At 56.6% G+C, this 15,025-nt stretch overlaps 1 protein-coding gene across 1 annotated transcript; it reads left to right on the top strand.

Annotated features, from left to right (window-relative positions):
- Positions 1-12,493: 12,493 nt before the first annotated feature.
- Positions 12,494-13,721, top strand: LOC139678361 (olfactory receptor 52E8-like). Its single transcript, XM_071569130.1, is given in 4 exon segments — positions 12,494-12,695; positions 12,698-12,901; positions 12,904-13,225; positions 13,469-13,721. Coding segments are annotated over 4 exon segments (981 nt in total).
- The last annotated feature ends 1,304 nt before the right edge of the window (positions 13,722-15,025 follow it).

The following is a 15,025-nucleotide window of genomic DNA, read 5'->3' as shown; positions in this document are numbered from 1 at the left end:
AATCCCCACCCAAGCAGTGCAGTGGTAGGAAATGCCCAAGGAAACACAGCAGTGACGTCCCTGGTGCCCTTTGCCACCTGCGCCAGGTGTGAGCACAGTCACCTGTGCCCTGCAGTGCCCCAGGGCCCTCCTGCACCGGGCTGAGACACCCAGGCTGGGTCTGTCCCATGGCTGGCACGGGAGGGGACAGCACAGGAGGAGGGTGGCACACAGGGCTGGGTCACAGCACTGTTGTTTCAGCAGCTGTGATGAGATGGAAGTGGATCCCAGAGATGGGACGTGCTGGGTCCCCGCAGGGTTTGTTGGGTGACACTGCCAGGGGCACGTGCCCATCCCTGGCACCACTTCCAGCTGTGTGAGCCCAGACTCTGGTGTGAGCCGGGCCAGGAGGGCACTGGCAGTGTTGTGTTTCTCACTGGGGTGGGAGGAGCACCTGCTGCTCCTCAGTTCCTCCAGACCTGGGGTTGTGAAGGGATTACCCTTGGGGAGGGTTGGGAGGGTTGGGTTTGTGTTGCTCTGACACCTGGAGAGCACTGTAGGGAGCTGGTGCAGAACATGCTGAATATTTTCATATTCCCCAAGTCTCCAGTGCCAGGGAGCCCAGAGAATGTCACTGTTTATTTTGCACTGGCTCCACAGCCCCTGGGGGTGCAGCAGCAGCCCAGAGCCCTGGTCTGTGCTGCACAGACACAGAGCACAGAGTGGCAGCCCCTGGCACACCTGGGCACTCCTCCTGGGACCCCAAATTCCCTGTTAGACCCTGGACATTGTGACAGGGCCCTGCTGCTGAGGGCTTTTAGCTTTGTCTCTTTGCATATCTGGAGTGAATCTCCTGGAGTGTGTCCAGGGCAGGGAATGAGCTGGGCAGGGGATGGGAAGGGGTGAGGGAGCTGGGGGGGCTGAGCTGGAGCAGAGGAGGCTCAGGGGGCACCTTCTGGCTCTGCAATCCCTGCCAGGAGGGGGGAGCCGGGACAGGGGGTCGGGCTGTGCCCCAGGGCACAGGGACAGGAGCAGAGGGCACGGCCTCAGGCTGGGCCAGGGCAGGTCAGGTTGGATTTGGGGAAAATTCCTTAATGGAAAGGGCTGTCTGGCCCTGGCACAGCTGCCCAGGGCAGTGATGGAGTCACATTCCTGGAGATGGGAAGAGGCAGGGCTGGGGCAGGGATGTTCCTGCTCCCTGCAGGCACTTGGGTCCCCACAGGGATGTTCCAGGGTCTGTGTCCCCCCATTCCCAATGTCACACCCCAAAGAGGTGGCAGTTTTACAAGGACTTGGGCAGGTGGAGATCAGCAGATCTGGATAACAGGGGCCTGAGGGCATCTGGAACAGCAGGTGGAGGAACCATCAGGCCTGTGAGTCTTCCTCAGGTGTCCCCTGGCTCAGCCAAACCAGTGGAAAAAAAAAGAAGAAAAAAAGTTTCTGACTTAAGTCAGGAAAAACAGAAGTTTATGGGATTAAATTTAACAGAGAAATGGGGTTATCAGAGAAACCTGAAACTGCTTAATTTGCCTTTAGATCCAAATAAAATAATGGCAAAGTGAATATGAGACTTGATCAATAAAGTGTAAAAGGGCAGGAATATAATTAGTGGTAATGAGGGTTCATTTGGGTGTTTGGCTTCCGTGGAGTCACAGCAGCTCTTTCTGCAGCCACTCCAGGGGGGTGAGTCAGTTACCCCAGGCTGGAGGCAGCCCATTGGCACAACACTGTGATGTGGAGCTCATTATGTCACACAAACGAGTTAATAAATGAGAAGCAAAGCAGCTGTTAGTGGAGTCTGCCCAGCTGCAAAGCCTCCCTTCAATACACATCCCATTTTCCATACATTCCCAGGGAGGCTCTGCAGGGATTGGCCGGATCTTGGCTCTCCTCTTACCTGCCTGGTATCGGTTGTGCAGAAACAAGTATAAAATCATTGCTAATCAGGTTTTCAGCTGCTGCAAAGACACAGCTTGAATCGAGGTGAGTGCAGAGTCACTCCCAGGAGGGGGTGAGGGCAGCACCAGCGGAGGGGCCCAGGGCAGGTTGGGGCTCCGAGGGAAGGAGAGCTTGGTGGGGGCACCTGGGGGGATGTTTGGCCCCAGTGGGAGGGTCCAGTGTGTCCCAGGAGCAGCCAGGGAGGGATGGTGGGGGCAGCACAGGGCCATGTGTCACTTGGCTTGTTCCTCAATCCTTCACCCAATCCCCAGGGCCACATTTCCAGATGTGGATGGGGAGGAAATGGGAGGGGAGGTTGGAGTCCTGCTGCCTTCCAGGAGAGGTCCTGCTCCTTCCCTCAGCACAGGGCAGAGCTGCCCAGCACCCTTGGCACACCCTTGGGACATCCTTAGGACACCCTTGGCACACCCTTGGGACACCCCTCCCACTGCCCCAGTGGTGATGGGGATGAGACAAGGGCAGGGGAAAATCAGGGCAAACCAGCACCTGCATCCAACTTTGCTCAGCTGCACCAGCTGAGGGCTCCTCATCCTCTGAATGAAAGTGAAAGCAAAGCACCTTCCAGGTGCTTTTTGGGGTGATGGAGGGTGAAGGAGGGTGATCACTGCAGTCCTTTGCCCTGAAAAATAAGCCTTTTGTCCCAGGAACTGCTGGAAACCAAGACAAGCTCCTTGAGTGTCTGCTGAGGGGATGGGAGGCCACCAGGTGACCTCAGGTGAGCTGTGGGATGCCACCTTGACCTAAGCAGAGTGGCCTCCCCCCTGGCCTGGGGTAGGAAAGGGAGATCTTCCTGTACATATCAGCATTTCTGGCAAGAAATATCCATCTGCTTGTTGGGTGAGTCAAGAAGATCAAAACTCTGGTTTCAGTCAGGGCCATCTTTGGATGGTGAGCACCATCTGGAGAGTTCCTTCTGCATCAGGGCAGCAGAGGGGTCAGGACCATCTGCCTGGAATCCCAACTTTCCCTGCATAACAGAAATTATCAGGTGCAACAGGAACAAAGTGTGAATTTTCTATTTCTTCAGTCAAGACTTATGTTTTGAGATGGAGTGGGGATGGAGAGCAGCAAAGGGAGCTGGGGAGAAAAGGGAACCAGACTCTCCCTGTTGAGGAGGATGTCCTGGTACCACCCTGAGTGTCTCCACCTGTCCCCTGGAGGTGGGGCTGGCTGGCCCCAGACAGGACTGACTGATTTACAGACCCAGAGCAGGGAGTGGGGCAGGTTTTCTGGAGAGCTCATGAGCTCCTTCTCGGAGGATTTTGGACTCAGGTTGACCCTGCTCTGCACAGTTGGTGGGACCAGAGACATCCCAGGGTCCTGTCCAGCCTGGATGTCTCCTCAGTTCCGTGACTGAGAGTGGTTGTCATGGGTTAACTTGTGTCATGAGTGTTCAAGACCTGTAAGACTAAAGTTTTGTCTCACCTCTGATCCTCCACCCACTTCCAGAAGTCTGTTCCAGGAATTTGTAGCTGTCAGACAGGAGCTACTTCAGGGCAGCCTCTTGAGGTTGGGGAGCACCTGAGAAACTCCATTCTGCCTTAGAATCCCAGGTTGCTTTGGGTGGGAGGGACCCCAAAGCCCATCCAGTGCCACCCCTGCCATGGCAGGGACACCTCCCACCAGCCCAGGCTGCTCCAAGCCCTGTCCAGCCTGGCCTGGGACACTCCCAGGGATGGGGCAGCCACAGCTGCTCTGCCCACCCTGTGCCAGGGCCTGCCCACCCTCCCAGCCAGGAATTCCTGCCCAGTATCCCATCCAGCCCTGCCCTCTGGCAGTGGGAGCCATTCCCCCTGTCCCTGTTCCTCCAGTGTTGGAAAAAACCAGCAAGAAATTCTGGGAAGGATGGAGACAGAACAGACATGATTCCAGCACAGGAGAAAAGACTGGTTTCCACAGGGTACAAAACATTAATTTTTAAAGAGCTGTGGAGGCATCTTCATTGTGGAGATCCCAGGAGAAAACATCTGATGCTGAGGATTGTTTAATGCCCTTGAGAAGGATGAATTGGAATCAATGGAAAACTAAGCCAGACATATTCTGATTAGAAATAAAAGCCTTATTTTGAATAATGAGAATAATTAACTGCTGTGAGAGGCTCAAGAGAGCAGCAGCAGATTTCCCAGCAGTGACTATGCCCATATCTCCATGCCCCTGAGGAGAAGGGAAGCTTTTGGGTACAAAGTTGTTTTCTCAGTGAGATCTTTGGAGGATCAAAACCCCCCTGTCCTTGTACCTGTTTGGGCCCCAGCTCTACGTCTGTGCATGTTTGCAGAGTGATAATTCCTGGTGTTTCTGAGCTGTTCCTGTCCATCCTCTTTGGATGGGCCCTTTTCAGCAAGGATAGTTCTTAGAATCACAGAATCACAGAATCTCCTCAGCTGGAAGTGACCCACAAGGCTGCCCAAAGCCCAGGGAACCCTCCAGTGCAGGTGTCTCCACCTCCTGGGCTGCTTGAGCCCTGCTGGGTTGTCCTTCCAGCAGCCACGAGTGCCACTTTGGAGCTGTTGTACCCTTAAAGCTCTTCCTCTTCCCCGAAGGGCTCCGTGACCTGCACATGAGCACCATCCAGCATTGGAGTTTTATGGGTACGACACCTGTTTGTGGCAGCTGGAAGTTCCCAGAGCAGGATGGAGGAACATGTGGACAGCAGTGATGTGTTTCTGACAGGCAAAACTACACAGAGCCAAAGTATCAGAGTCTGAAGAGACTTCACACTTCCCCAAGGCCACCCAGAATCAGAATTCGTGACTGTTTTGCACCTTCCTGAGAGCATCTCCAGCCCTGGCTCTTCTGTGAACGAACAGAAAATCAATCCTGGGAGACTGTGGAAAATCCACTTCAGAGAGAGAAGTCCATGTAGATATTGTGAGATATTGGTTAAAAAGGAATTATTTTACCTTTAAACAAGCTGTCATTTGTTGACATGAGCTGTGGGAAACTCCTTTGCTTCCTCACTGAGGGTTTCCTGCTGGAATCATGGAATGAGAGAATGGTTTGGGTTGGGAGGAACCTTAAAGATCATTCAGTTCCATCCCCCCTGCCACGGGCAGGGGCACCTCCCACTATCCCTTGTTGCTCCAAGTCCTGTCTAACCTTGGACACTCCCAGGGATGGGGCAGCCACAGCTGCTCTGCCCAACCTGTGCCAGGGCCTGCCCACCCTCCCAGCCAGGAATTCCTGCCCAATATCCCACCTAACCCTGCCCTCTTTTGGTTTAAAACCATTCTCCCCTTGTGCTGTCCCATCAGTTCTCAGGGAGCAGGAGCCAGAGCTGCAGGCAGGAGGGTGGTGGGGTCACTGTCACTGCTGTCCCCAGCAGCCAGAGGGGCTGGCAGTGGCAGTGAGAGGACAAGGGACAAATTGTGGGGAAGGAGCAACCTGGCATCAGTGCCACATCCCAGGTGTGAGTGGCAGTGGGTTCTGTCCGAGCAGACAACTGCAGAGCAGCTATTTGGGACTGCAAACCCCCCTTGGGGCTTTGGAAGCTCCTGGTCCTGGCACAGTCTGGGAACAGACACCACTCCTTGTCCTTTGGGAGCTGCCCTGGGTGTGACTCACAGCCACGAGCCAGGCTCTCTGTGAGCAGAGCAGCAGAGCTCTGATGCAAAGAAAATGTTTGTAATTTAGAAAATTGGTGTGGACATCAAGTACCCTGAAGGCTGTGAGGGAAGGCTGAACAAACAGGGCTGTTCTGCTCCAGTTTTTCCTGTGCCTCCATCAACGCTGGGCTTGGGATTTTGCAGATGAAGAAATTGAGCAGCGACCTGGGGACCGTGAAAGCTTCTTTCCAAACATCACACAAACAAGAAATGAACCATGGGATGCTGAGACATGTTTGCCTCCTTTTGGCTTTGTTCTGAAACAAACCCAATTTTTCTCGGCTGGGTGAAGGTTTGTTCTGCTGCCGGCGCTGGAGCGTCTGCCCTGGGAACAGGGAATGGAACGTGGATGCTGCCAAATGACAGCACTGCTGGCAGCCCAGGAGGAGAGGGGGGAGCCCAGGTGTGGGGGGCAGGCTGGCAGCAGGACCCCAGAAGGACCCAAAGGCAGGCTGGGATGTGAAAGTTCAGCTGCTTCACATCCCCAGAGAAAACCCAGCAGGACAGGAGTATTCACTGAGAGGGGGAGCAGGGTCTGCACTGGGGAGGGAGGGAGGGTCCCTGGGCACTCTGCAGAGGGGTTGGCCATGGCAGCCTCAGACAGGTGGGTGTCTGCAGAGGGTTTGGCCATGGCAGCCTCACACAGCTGGGCACTCTGCAGAGGGGTTGGCCATGGCAGCCTCAGACAGCTGGGTTTGTGCAGAGGGGTTGGCCATGGCAGCCTCAGACAACTGGGTGTCTGCAGAGGGTTGGCCATGGCAGCCTCAGACAGCTGGGTTTGTGCAGAGGGTTTGGCCATGGCAGCCTCAGACAGCTGGGTGTCTGCAGAGGGGTTGGTCATGGCAGCCTCAGACAGCTGGGCACTCTGCAGAGGGGTTGGCCATGGCAGCCTCAGACAGCTGGGTGTCTACAGAGGGGTTGGCCATGGCAGCCTCAGACAGCTGGGTGTCTACAGAGGGGTTGGCCATGGCAGCCTCAGACAGCTGGGTCTGTGCAGAGGGGTTGGCCATGGCAGCCTCACACAGCTGGGTTTGTGCAGAGGGGTTGGCCATGGCAGCCTCAGACAGCTGGGTTTGTGCAGAGGGGTTGGCCATGGCAGCCTCACACAGCTGGGTGTCTACAGAGGGGTTGGCCATGGCAGCCTCAGACAGCTGGGTGTCTGCAGAGGGGTTGGCCATGGCAGCCTCACACAGCTGGGTGTCTACAGAGGGGTTGGCCATGGCAGCCTCACACAGCTGGGTCTGTGCAGAGGGGTTGGCCATGGCAGCCTCAGACAGCTGGGTGTCTACAGAGGGGTTGGCCATGGCAGCCTCAGACAGCTGGGTGTCTACAGAGGGGTTGGCCATGGCAGCCTCACACAGCTGGGTCTGTGCAGAGGGGTTGGCCATGGCAGCCTCACACAGCTGGGTGTCTGCAGAGGGGTTGGCCATGGCAGCCTCACACAGCTGGGTCTGTGCAGAGGGGTTGGCCATGGCAGCCTCAGACAGCTGGGTCTGTGCAGAGGGGTTGGCCATGGCAGCCTCAGACAGCTGGGTGTCTACAGAGGGGTTGGCCATGGCAGCCTCAGACAGCTGGGTCTGTGCAGAGGGGTTGGCCATGGCAGCCTCAGACAGCTGGGTCTGTGCAGAGGGGTTGGCCATGGCAGCCTCAGACAGCTGGGTCTGTGCAGAGGGGTTGGCCATGGCAGCCTCAGACAGCTGGGTCTGTGCAGAGGGGTTGGCCATGGCAGCCTCACACAGCTGGGTGTGGTGCTTGTAGTGAGTGGAAATGGTCCTGGAGTGCCCTGAGCTCGGATTTCCCATGTCGTGGTTCTCCCTGGGCCCCAGGGGTGAGGTTGGCTGGGAACCCACCTTCGAGCTGAAGGCTGGACCTTTCCATGTGTCCCTTTGCACAAGGGCTGAGCTTCGGTGCCTGCCCCCATTCCCTGGCACTGGCTCTTCCCTAGCACAGGCTGGGCATTGGATAGTTCCAGGCACGTGTCTCCAGCCTGACCAGGACAACAGAATCATCTGCCCAGCTTCCCCCTGGAGAGCACAAACTGTGCTTTTCCAGGGCCCTGGAGCAGCAATTCCCCTGTGGCAGAAATCCTGAGCACGAGACAGCCAGGCCTCACCTCACAGCTGGGATTTATTTGGATTAGCAATCCAAGTGGAGAGTGATGGAGAGTAACTTTGTACATGGGTGGAGAGTGATATGACAAAGAGAAATGATTGTAAACCAAAAGAGGAAAGATTTAGGTTACATGTTGGGATTAGATGTGGGGAGAAATCCTTCCCTGGGAGGGTGGGCAGGCCCTGGCACAGGGTGGGCAGAGCAGCTGTGGTTGCCCCATCCCTGGGAGTGTCCCAGGCCAAATTGGACAGGGCTTGGAGCAATATGGGATAGTGGAAAGTGTCCTTGGATACAACAGGGAGTGGAGCAGGGTAGGCTTTAGGGTCCCTTCCCAGGCAAGTAATTGAAAGTTTCCATGATTCCTGCAATACCTGCAATCCTAAGCAAGTGTTAGCAGGGTGGCACCCTTGCCTTGGGGGTTCAGGGTGTTGAATTCTGTGCTTCTCCATTGCTCCTGTGGAATTACTGCTTTTATTATGGTCAGAGTATTCCTGTGTTTCTCCAGGTGCTGCTGGGGTGACTCTCCTGTGGCTGCTGCCTGAAGGTTCATTAGAGCTGGAATGATCCAGCCTGGAGGAAATTGTTCCAGCAGTAACCACGGTGAGATTTCTGGGGGCTGGAGGGAGGGGTGGTCACCCACTGACCCGAGGGTGGGGTCCAGTCAGTCACAGAATCACATCACCCAAGGGTTTGGGTGGGAAGAGACCTTAAAGGTCATCTAGTTCCAACCCCCTGCCATGGGCAGGGATGCCACCCTGCCCCTCTGCCCATGCAAGGAGAGCTCCTGAGCCCCAGCCTCTTCCTCCCATCCCCTGGTGGAGCACAGCCCACAGATCTCCTCTCTCATTCCTGTGGGAAACGTTTCCAAATTCCTTTTCGGGAATTAATCACCAGGAGTGATCTGCATAACAGTCATTATTCAAATTAGGGATTGTCATTTCTGCAGCGTGCTCAGTTGTTTGCAGGAGGGATGGCCCGTGCTCGCTCTGCTGCTCGGCACTGTCCATGTCACACGGGCTTGTCCGACTCCCCTCTCCTGTTGCGTCCTGCCACATCCTGCGGGTCCATCCCGTAGGCAGAGCGGGGCCCCGAGGACAGGAGGTGCCACGGGGCTGTCACTGTGCCCTCGGTGGGTCGGGGTCACACGGAGCAGTGACAGGGCTGTCACTGTGCCCTCGGCAGGTCGGGGTCACACGGTGCCACCACAGGGGCTGTCACTGTGCCCTCGGTGGGTCGGGGTCACACGGAGCAGTGACAGGGCTGTCACTGTGCCCTCGGCAGGTCGGGGTCACACGGAGCAGTGACAGGGCTGTCACTGTGCCCTCGGTGGGTCGGGGTCACACGGAGCAGTGACAGGGCTGTCACTGTGCCCTCGGCAGGTCGGGGTCACACGGAGCCACCACAGGGGCTGTCACTGTGCCCTCGGTGGGTCGGGGTCACACTGTGCCACCACAGGGGCTGTCACTGTGCCCTCGGCAGGTAGGGGTCACACGGAGCCAGCACAGGGGCTGTCACTGTGCCCTCGGCGGGTCGGGGTCACACGGTGCCACCACAGGGGCTGTCACTGTGCCCTCGGTGGGTCGGGGTCACACGGAGCAGTGACAGGGCTGTCACTGTGCCCTCGGTGGGTCGGGGTCACACGGAGCAGTGACAGGGCTGTCACTGTGCCCTCGGCAGGTCGGGGTCACACGGAGCCAGCACAGGGGCTGTCACTGTGCCCTCGGTGGGTCGGGGTCACACGGAGCCGCTCGGCGCGGACCCGCGAGTGCTTCTGCAGCGATCGGCACCTTCTGGGTGTGGGGCCAATGGGGCTGGGGAGTTGGGGACGGCACCGCAGGGCTCAGCTCCTCAGCTGGGACAGCGTGGGGGGCACCCCAGGGCAGTAGGAGCTGCCGAGCGGGGCGCGGAGTATCCCCCGCCCTGCCCTCCGGGGTCCCGTGCGGGCACAGCGCAAGGCGAGCCCCCCTCCTGCCCAGCTCTGGAGCTGCTGAGCTGTTTGTGCTGTGGATTTGGGGCCAGAGGGATCCCTGCGGCGCTGAGAGGCTGGCACAGAGCTGTCAAATTCCCTGTTAACAGCAAACCCGGGAGAAGCCGGTCCCTGAACACAGAGATCCGCCGCCCTCCGACGGGGACGAGGTGTCTGAGAGCTGGGGGTGTCCCTGAGAGCTGGGGGTGCCACTGGAGGTGTCTCTGAGAATTGGGGGTGTCTCTGAGAGCTGGGGGTACCTCTGGAGGGGTCTCTGAGAGCTGAAGGGGTCTCTGAGAGCTGGGGGTGCCACTGGAGGGATCTCTGAGAGCTGGGGGTGTCTCTGAGAGCTGGGGGTGCCTCTGGAGGGGTCTCTGAGAGCTGGAGGGGTCTCTGAGAGCTGGGGGTGTCTCTGAGAGCTGGGGGTGCCTCTGGAGGTGTCTCTGAGAACTGGGGGTGTCTCTGAGAGCTGGGGGTGCCTCTGGAGGGTTCTCTGAGAGCTGGGGGTGTCTCTGAGAGCTGGGGGTGTCTCTGAGAGCTGGGGGTGCCTCTGGAGGTGTCTCTGAGAACTGGGGGTGTCTCTGAGAGCTGGGGGTGCTTCTGGAGGTGTCTCTGAGAACTGGGGGTGTCTCTGAGAGCTGGGGGTGCCACTGGAGGGGTCTCTGAGAGCTGGAGGGGTCTCTGAGAGCTGGGGGTGTCTCTGAGAGCTGGGGGTGCCTCTGGAGGTGTCCCTTAAAACCAGAGATGGCGCTGGAGGGGACCGGGCAGCAGGAGCAGGCAGGACTGACCCCGCACGCACGGGGTGATGCTCGGGGGGGCGATGCCAGCCGGGACTACCCGCCTGGCTCAGCCCTGGCATCCCCCCTCTCTCTGCCCTCCGTGCAAGAGAATCGCGCCTGCGATTTTCATTCTCTTGTGAAAAGACCCGGAATCCCCCTCGGATTCTTTCTCCCCCAGCCCGGTTTTGTCTCCCTGCCCTCTCTCTGGTTATCGGGCAGGGCGTGGGGGGGGTTTGCCCTGTGGACACAGCGCGGGGCTCCATCCCCTCCCTCTGCAGCACCGAAACCCCGCAGCGATCCCACAGACCCTGCAGAGCTTCTTGTCCTCCCGGGGCAGCTCGGGAGGGACGAGGTTTGTTTTTTAGGGAGTTTCTTTTAGTTTAAATGGAAACGAAAAGGTTGGATGGAAGAAGAATCCAGGGGCTGCTCAGGAGAAGCTGTGGGAGCCCCATCCTTAGAGCTGCATAAAACTGTATTAATAGAGGTTTATGGAGAGGTTGGATCATTGAGGAAGGGATCCAGCAGATCATGCAGGAAGGGATCCAATAGATCATGCAGGAAGGGATCCAATAGATCATGGAGGAAGGGATCCAATAGATCATGGAGGAAGGGATCCAATAGATCATGCAGGAAGGAGTCTGACAGATCATGGGGAAAGGGATCTGATAGATTTTGGAAGGGGTCCAATGGATTATAGAGGAAGGGGTTTGATAGATTCTGGATGAAGGGGTTTAATGCTGAGGAGGCTCCTTTGGTGCAGAGCTCCTGGTGCTCTGCCATTCCCACTGGATCCAGGTTTCTTTGCAGTTTTCCATCCCCATTTTGCCAGAGGCTGAGCTGTTGGCATGGCAGCACAGCTGTCAGCTACCAGCACTACCAATATTTTGTCTTTTAATACTTCGAGTTTATTTTTGTTTTATGCAATATTTATGCTGAACTGTTTAAAATCATTTACAGGATTGGCTGTCGTTGTTAGAGAACAGCAGTCCTTGTTCTAGACTAGTTCTTCATATTCCCATTATTATAGAATCAGATTTTATTTTGATTAATTTTATTTTCAAAGGCAGTCCACTGTCATGGAGTGTTTCTCTGGATCAGACTCCTTGGACTTTTATGGTTCAGGATATTTTAGATGTGGAATTGAATCTGAACAGGGAATCCAATCTGTTGTTGAAGAGACAGTTGCTTTCTCATACACAGAGTCAATATTTTGGTGTGCAGCAACCTCACAGGTTTGTTTTGCAGCACTTGCACCGTTCCCTCCTCTCATCTGCATGATGGATAATTCCTGCTTTGATATTTAAGACCTGAGTGTTAATGCAGAAGCTGCTGGAAACATTTGCATCTCATTTGAACTCTGGTGAGTCTGGGTCTGATCCAGCCTCTGGGGCTCTTCAGGCCTCTCCAGGGCAGCAGCAAATCCCTTCTTGTGGCTGGAGGGGAAAAATCTCACTCAGGTTTTCCCTTGACACAAAAGTCTTTTCAAGTGTCTGGTTAAATTTTATTTCTGCTAAATTTGATGTGAAAAAGCCCTGAAAAGGAAATGGAACTGGGTCCCAGAGCCAAAAGGGGAGGGAGAGAGTTTGGAGATCAGGAAGGAACATGGGCAGCCAGCTTCAGATTTGGAGCTGATTTTGTTCTCTAGTTCAGACAGTGAGCCCAGGGATGTCAGAACTCCCCATTCCTGCTGTCTGAGAACACCTTGTGCATCCCTGCAAACACTTGACCTTTCTTCTGTCATTGCTCAACTTCTTCCTTCTACTCTGGGCTCACAGAACCCATAAATATCACAGTGTTTGTGCAACCAGGCTGGCTCTGTCTTCAGCCACTCTGCTTGAAGTGGAAGCACTTGAAGAAAAATACATTTATGTTGTGCTAAAATCAAATGAGGAGCAAATTTGGGTGTTGCTGTTTGTGCATGACAGGGGTGCCAGGACAGGCTGCAGGGCAGGGCAGTCCATGGGCTCGTGAGTTGGGTTTGTCCCTCTGGCTTCACAGAGCACAGCACGTGCCACCAGGAGTCTGGTGCTGATGGAAGGGCTTGAGCAGCCAAAATAATGTTCTGCAGTGTCTTCTGCCTCTGCTTTCAGGTGAACATGGTCAACCTGACCAGCCCAACACCAGCCTCATTCCTCCTGGTTGGGATCCCGGGCATGGAGCAGCTGCACCTCTGGATCTCCATCCGGTTCTGCACCATGGACCAGGTGGCCCTGCTGGGGAACCGTGTCCTGCTGTTCACCATCTGGAGCCAGCGCAGCCTCCACCAGCCCATGGACCTCCTCCTGCCCATGCTGGCCGTGCTGACCTGATGCTCCCCACCACAGCGGTGCCCAAGATGCTGGCTCTGTTCTGGTTCCATGCCAGGGAGATTTCCTTTGGTGCCTGCCTGACCCAGATGTTCTTCCTGCACTCCACCTGCTCGGCGGAGTCGATGATCCTGCTGGCCATGGCCTTTGGCTGCTTCGTTGCCCTCTGCCACCCGCTGGGCTATGGGGTGGTGCTGACGCGTCCGCCGTGGCCAGGACAGGCCTGCTGGCTCTGCCCGGGGCCTTCTGCACCATTTCCCTGTGCATTCTCCTGCTGAAGCCGCTGCCGTTCTGCGGGCACCGCGTCATCCTGCCCACCTACTGCGAGCACGTGGGCATCGCCCGCCTGGCCTGCGCCGACACCTCCGCCAACATCTCACGGTGCCTTTCGGGCATGGTCATGCCTGACCTTGTCCTCATTGTTGTCTCCTACGTCTTCATCCTCGTGGTGCTGTCCAGGCTGCCCTCCAGGACCGCTCACCTCAAGGCTTTCAATGCCTGCGGCTCCCACCTTTGTGTTTTGTTCTTCTTCTACGTCCCCGCTCCCTGACATCCGATCCCGTCAGATCTCGGAAGCTCAGCAGGCTCAGCCCCGGATCAGTACTTGGATGGGAGCCCTCCTGGGAAATGCCGGGTGCTGTAGACAGTCCTGAGGACTTCACTGGCACTGTCCAAGCTCGCTCGGCCGTGGCAGATGAACCTCAGGACTGAAACGGTGGGGCCAGTTCTGCGCACGCTGAGCCTCACCTGAAATCCACTGCGCAGGCTGGAAGGGCACGTGGGGACAGCCCTGCCCAAATCTGCGTTCGCGAAGCTGAGCCACACACACGTCCCCGCTGCTTTCACGGCGCTAACGCAGCGCTTTGGCTGGGGCAGCCCCCGCCACGTGCACACCCTGCCGGCCACCCTGTGCGTGGGGCTCCCACCGCTGCTGAACCCCCTCGGGTACGGGCTGGGGACGCGGCACAGCAGGGACAGGGTGCTGAAGGGTCTCCTCTGCCCCAGGGCCACTTCCTGAGAGAACAGCAGTGAAAGTGATGCACACCTTGTGGGAATCCAAACACCCTGAAGGGTCTTTCAACTCCTTCAGGCAACATCCCCACGTCTTCTGCTGCCCCAGTCAAATCCAGAACACGACACCCCAGCACTGCTGTCCACAAGCTCATGGAAAATGAAAGATAAAGGCAAAATTCAGGATCTCTGATTGGTAATGGAAGGAGAGTGACCAAAGAAAGGGCAAACCTTCCCAGATGTGTCACCTGTGGGAAATCTCAGACTCTCAGAGTGGCTGGGGTGGGAAGGGACCTTTGAGAATCATCTCATCCAACACTCTGCTCAAGCAGGTTGACCCAGACCAGGTTAGATGGGATCACACTCAGGAAGGGTTTGGAGCATCTCCAGGGAAGGAGGTCCACAACATCCCTGGGCAGCTGCTTGCAGTGCTCAGTCACCTGCACAATACAGACATTTTTCCCCATATTCAGCTGGAATTTCCCATGTAAGTCCCCTATTGGAAGGAGGCAGGTGGAATTCACTGTGGTGTGAGAATAAATCTCCATCTCAGTTGTGTTCTTTGGAGTCAGGTAGAAAGACATACAATGGGCATGTCCTTCTGAATCCCAAGTGTATAATGGAATTTATTTTAGGGAATTATTCTTTATTAAAATTAATACTGTTGAAAAATCTTCAAAAGGAAGTAACACAGAAATAAAGCAAGTGTTGCACTTCACCAATCATGAAGTCTCTTTATTCCTTAGTTGTATTGTTTGACCTCACTTTGAGTAAACACATTGGTGAAAAATCATTCCCAAAACAACCATAGACCAGCATTGAAACAAATTGTTGTTATCAAATCCTAAAAAATGCTCTTGCTCCAGAGTGGCTGCTTTCCTGGAGCTTGAAAATCTCTTGGGCATCCCTTTGGAACTGCAGAGCTGGGAAGGGCTGTGGGGCTGGGCAGGGCTGGGCAGGGGCTGTGCAGAGGCTGGGCAGGGGCTGCAGAACTGGGCAGGGGCTGGGCAGGGACTGCAGAGCTGGGCAGGGGCTGGGCAGGGGCTGGGCAGGGGCTGGGCAGGGCTGTGGGGCTGGGCAGGGGCTGGGCAGGGGCTGGGCAGAGCTGTGGGGCTGGGCAGGGGCTATGGGGCTGGGCAGGGGCTGGGCAGGGGCTGGGCAGGGCTGTGGGGCTGGGCAGGGGCTATGGGGCTGGGCAGGGGCTGGGCAGGGGCTGGGCAGGGGCTATGGGGCTGGGCAGGGGCTGGGCAGGGGCTGGCCAGGGCTGTGGGGCTGGGCAGGGGCTGGGCAGGGGCTGGGCAGAGCTGTGGG

The sequence above is a fragment of the Pithys albifrons genome, chromosome 1, assembly GCF_047495875.1.
Source record: "Pithys albifrons albifrons isolate INPA30051 chromosome 1, PitAlb_v1, whole genome shotgun sequence".
NCBI lineage: Eukaryota > Metazoa > Chordata > Aves > Passeriformes > Thamnophilidae > Pithys > Pithys albifrons.
This window is presented reverse-complemented; position numbering and strand designations above follow the sequence as displayed.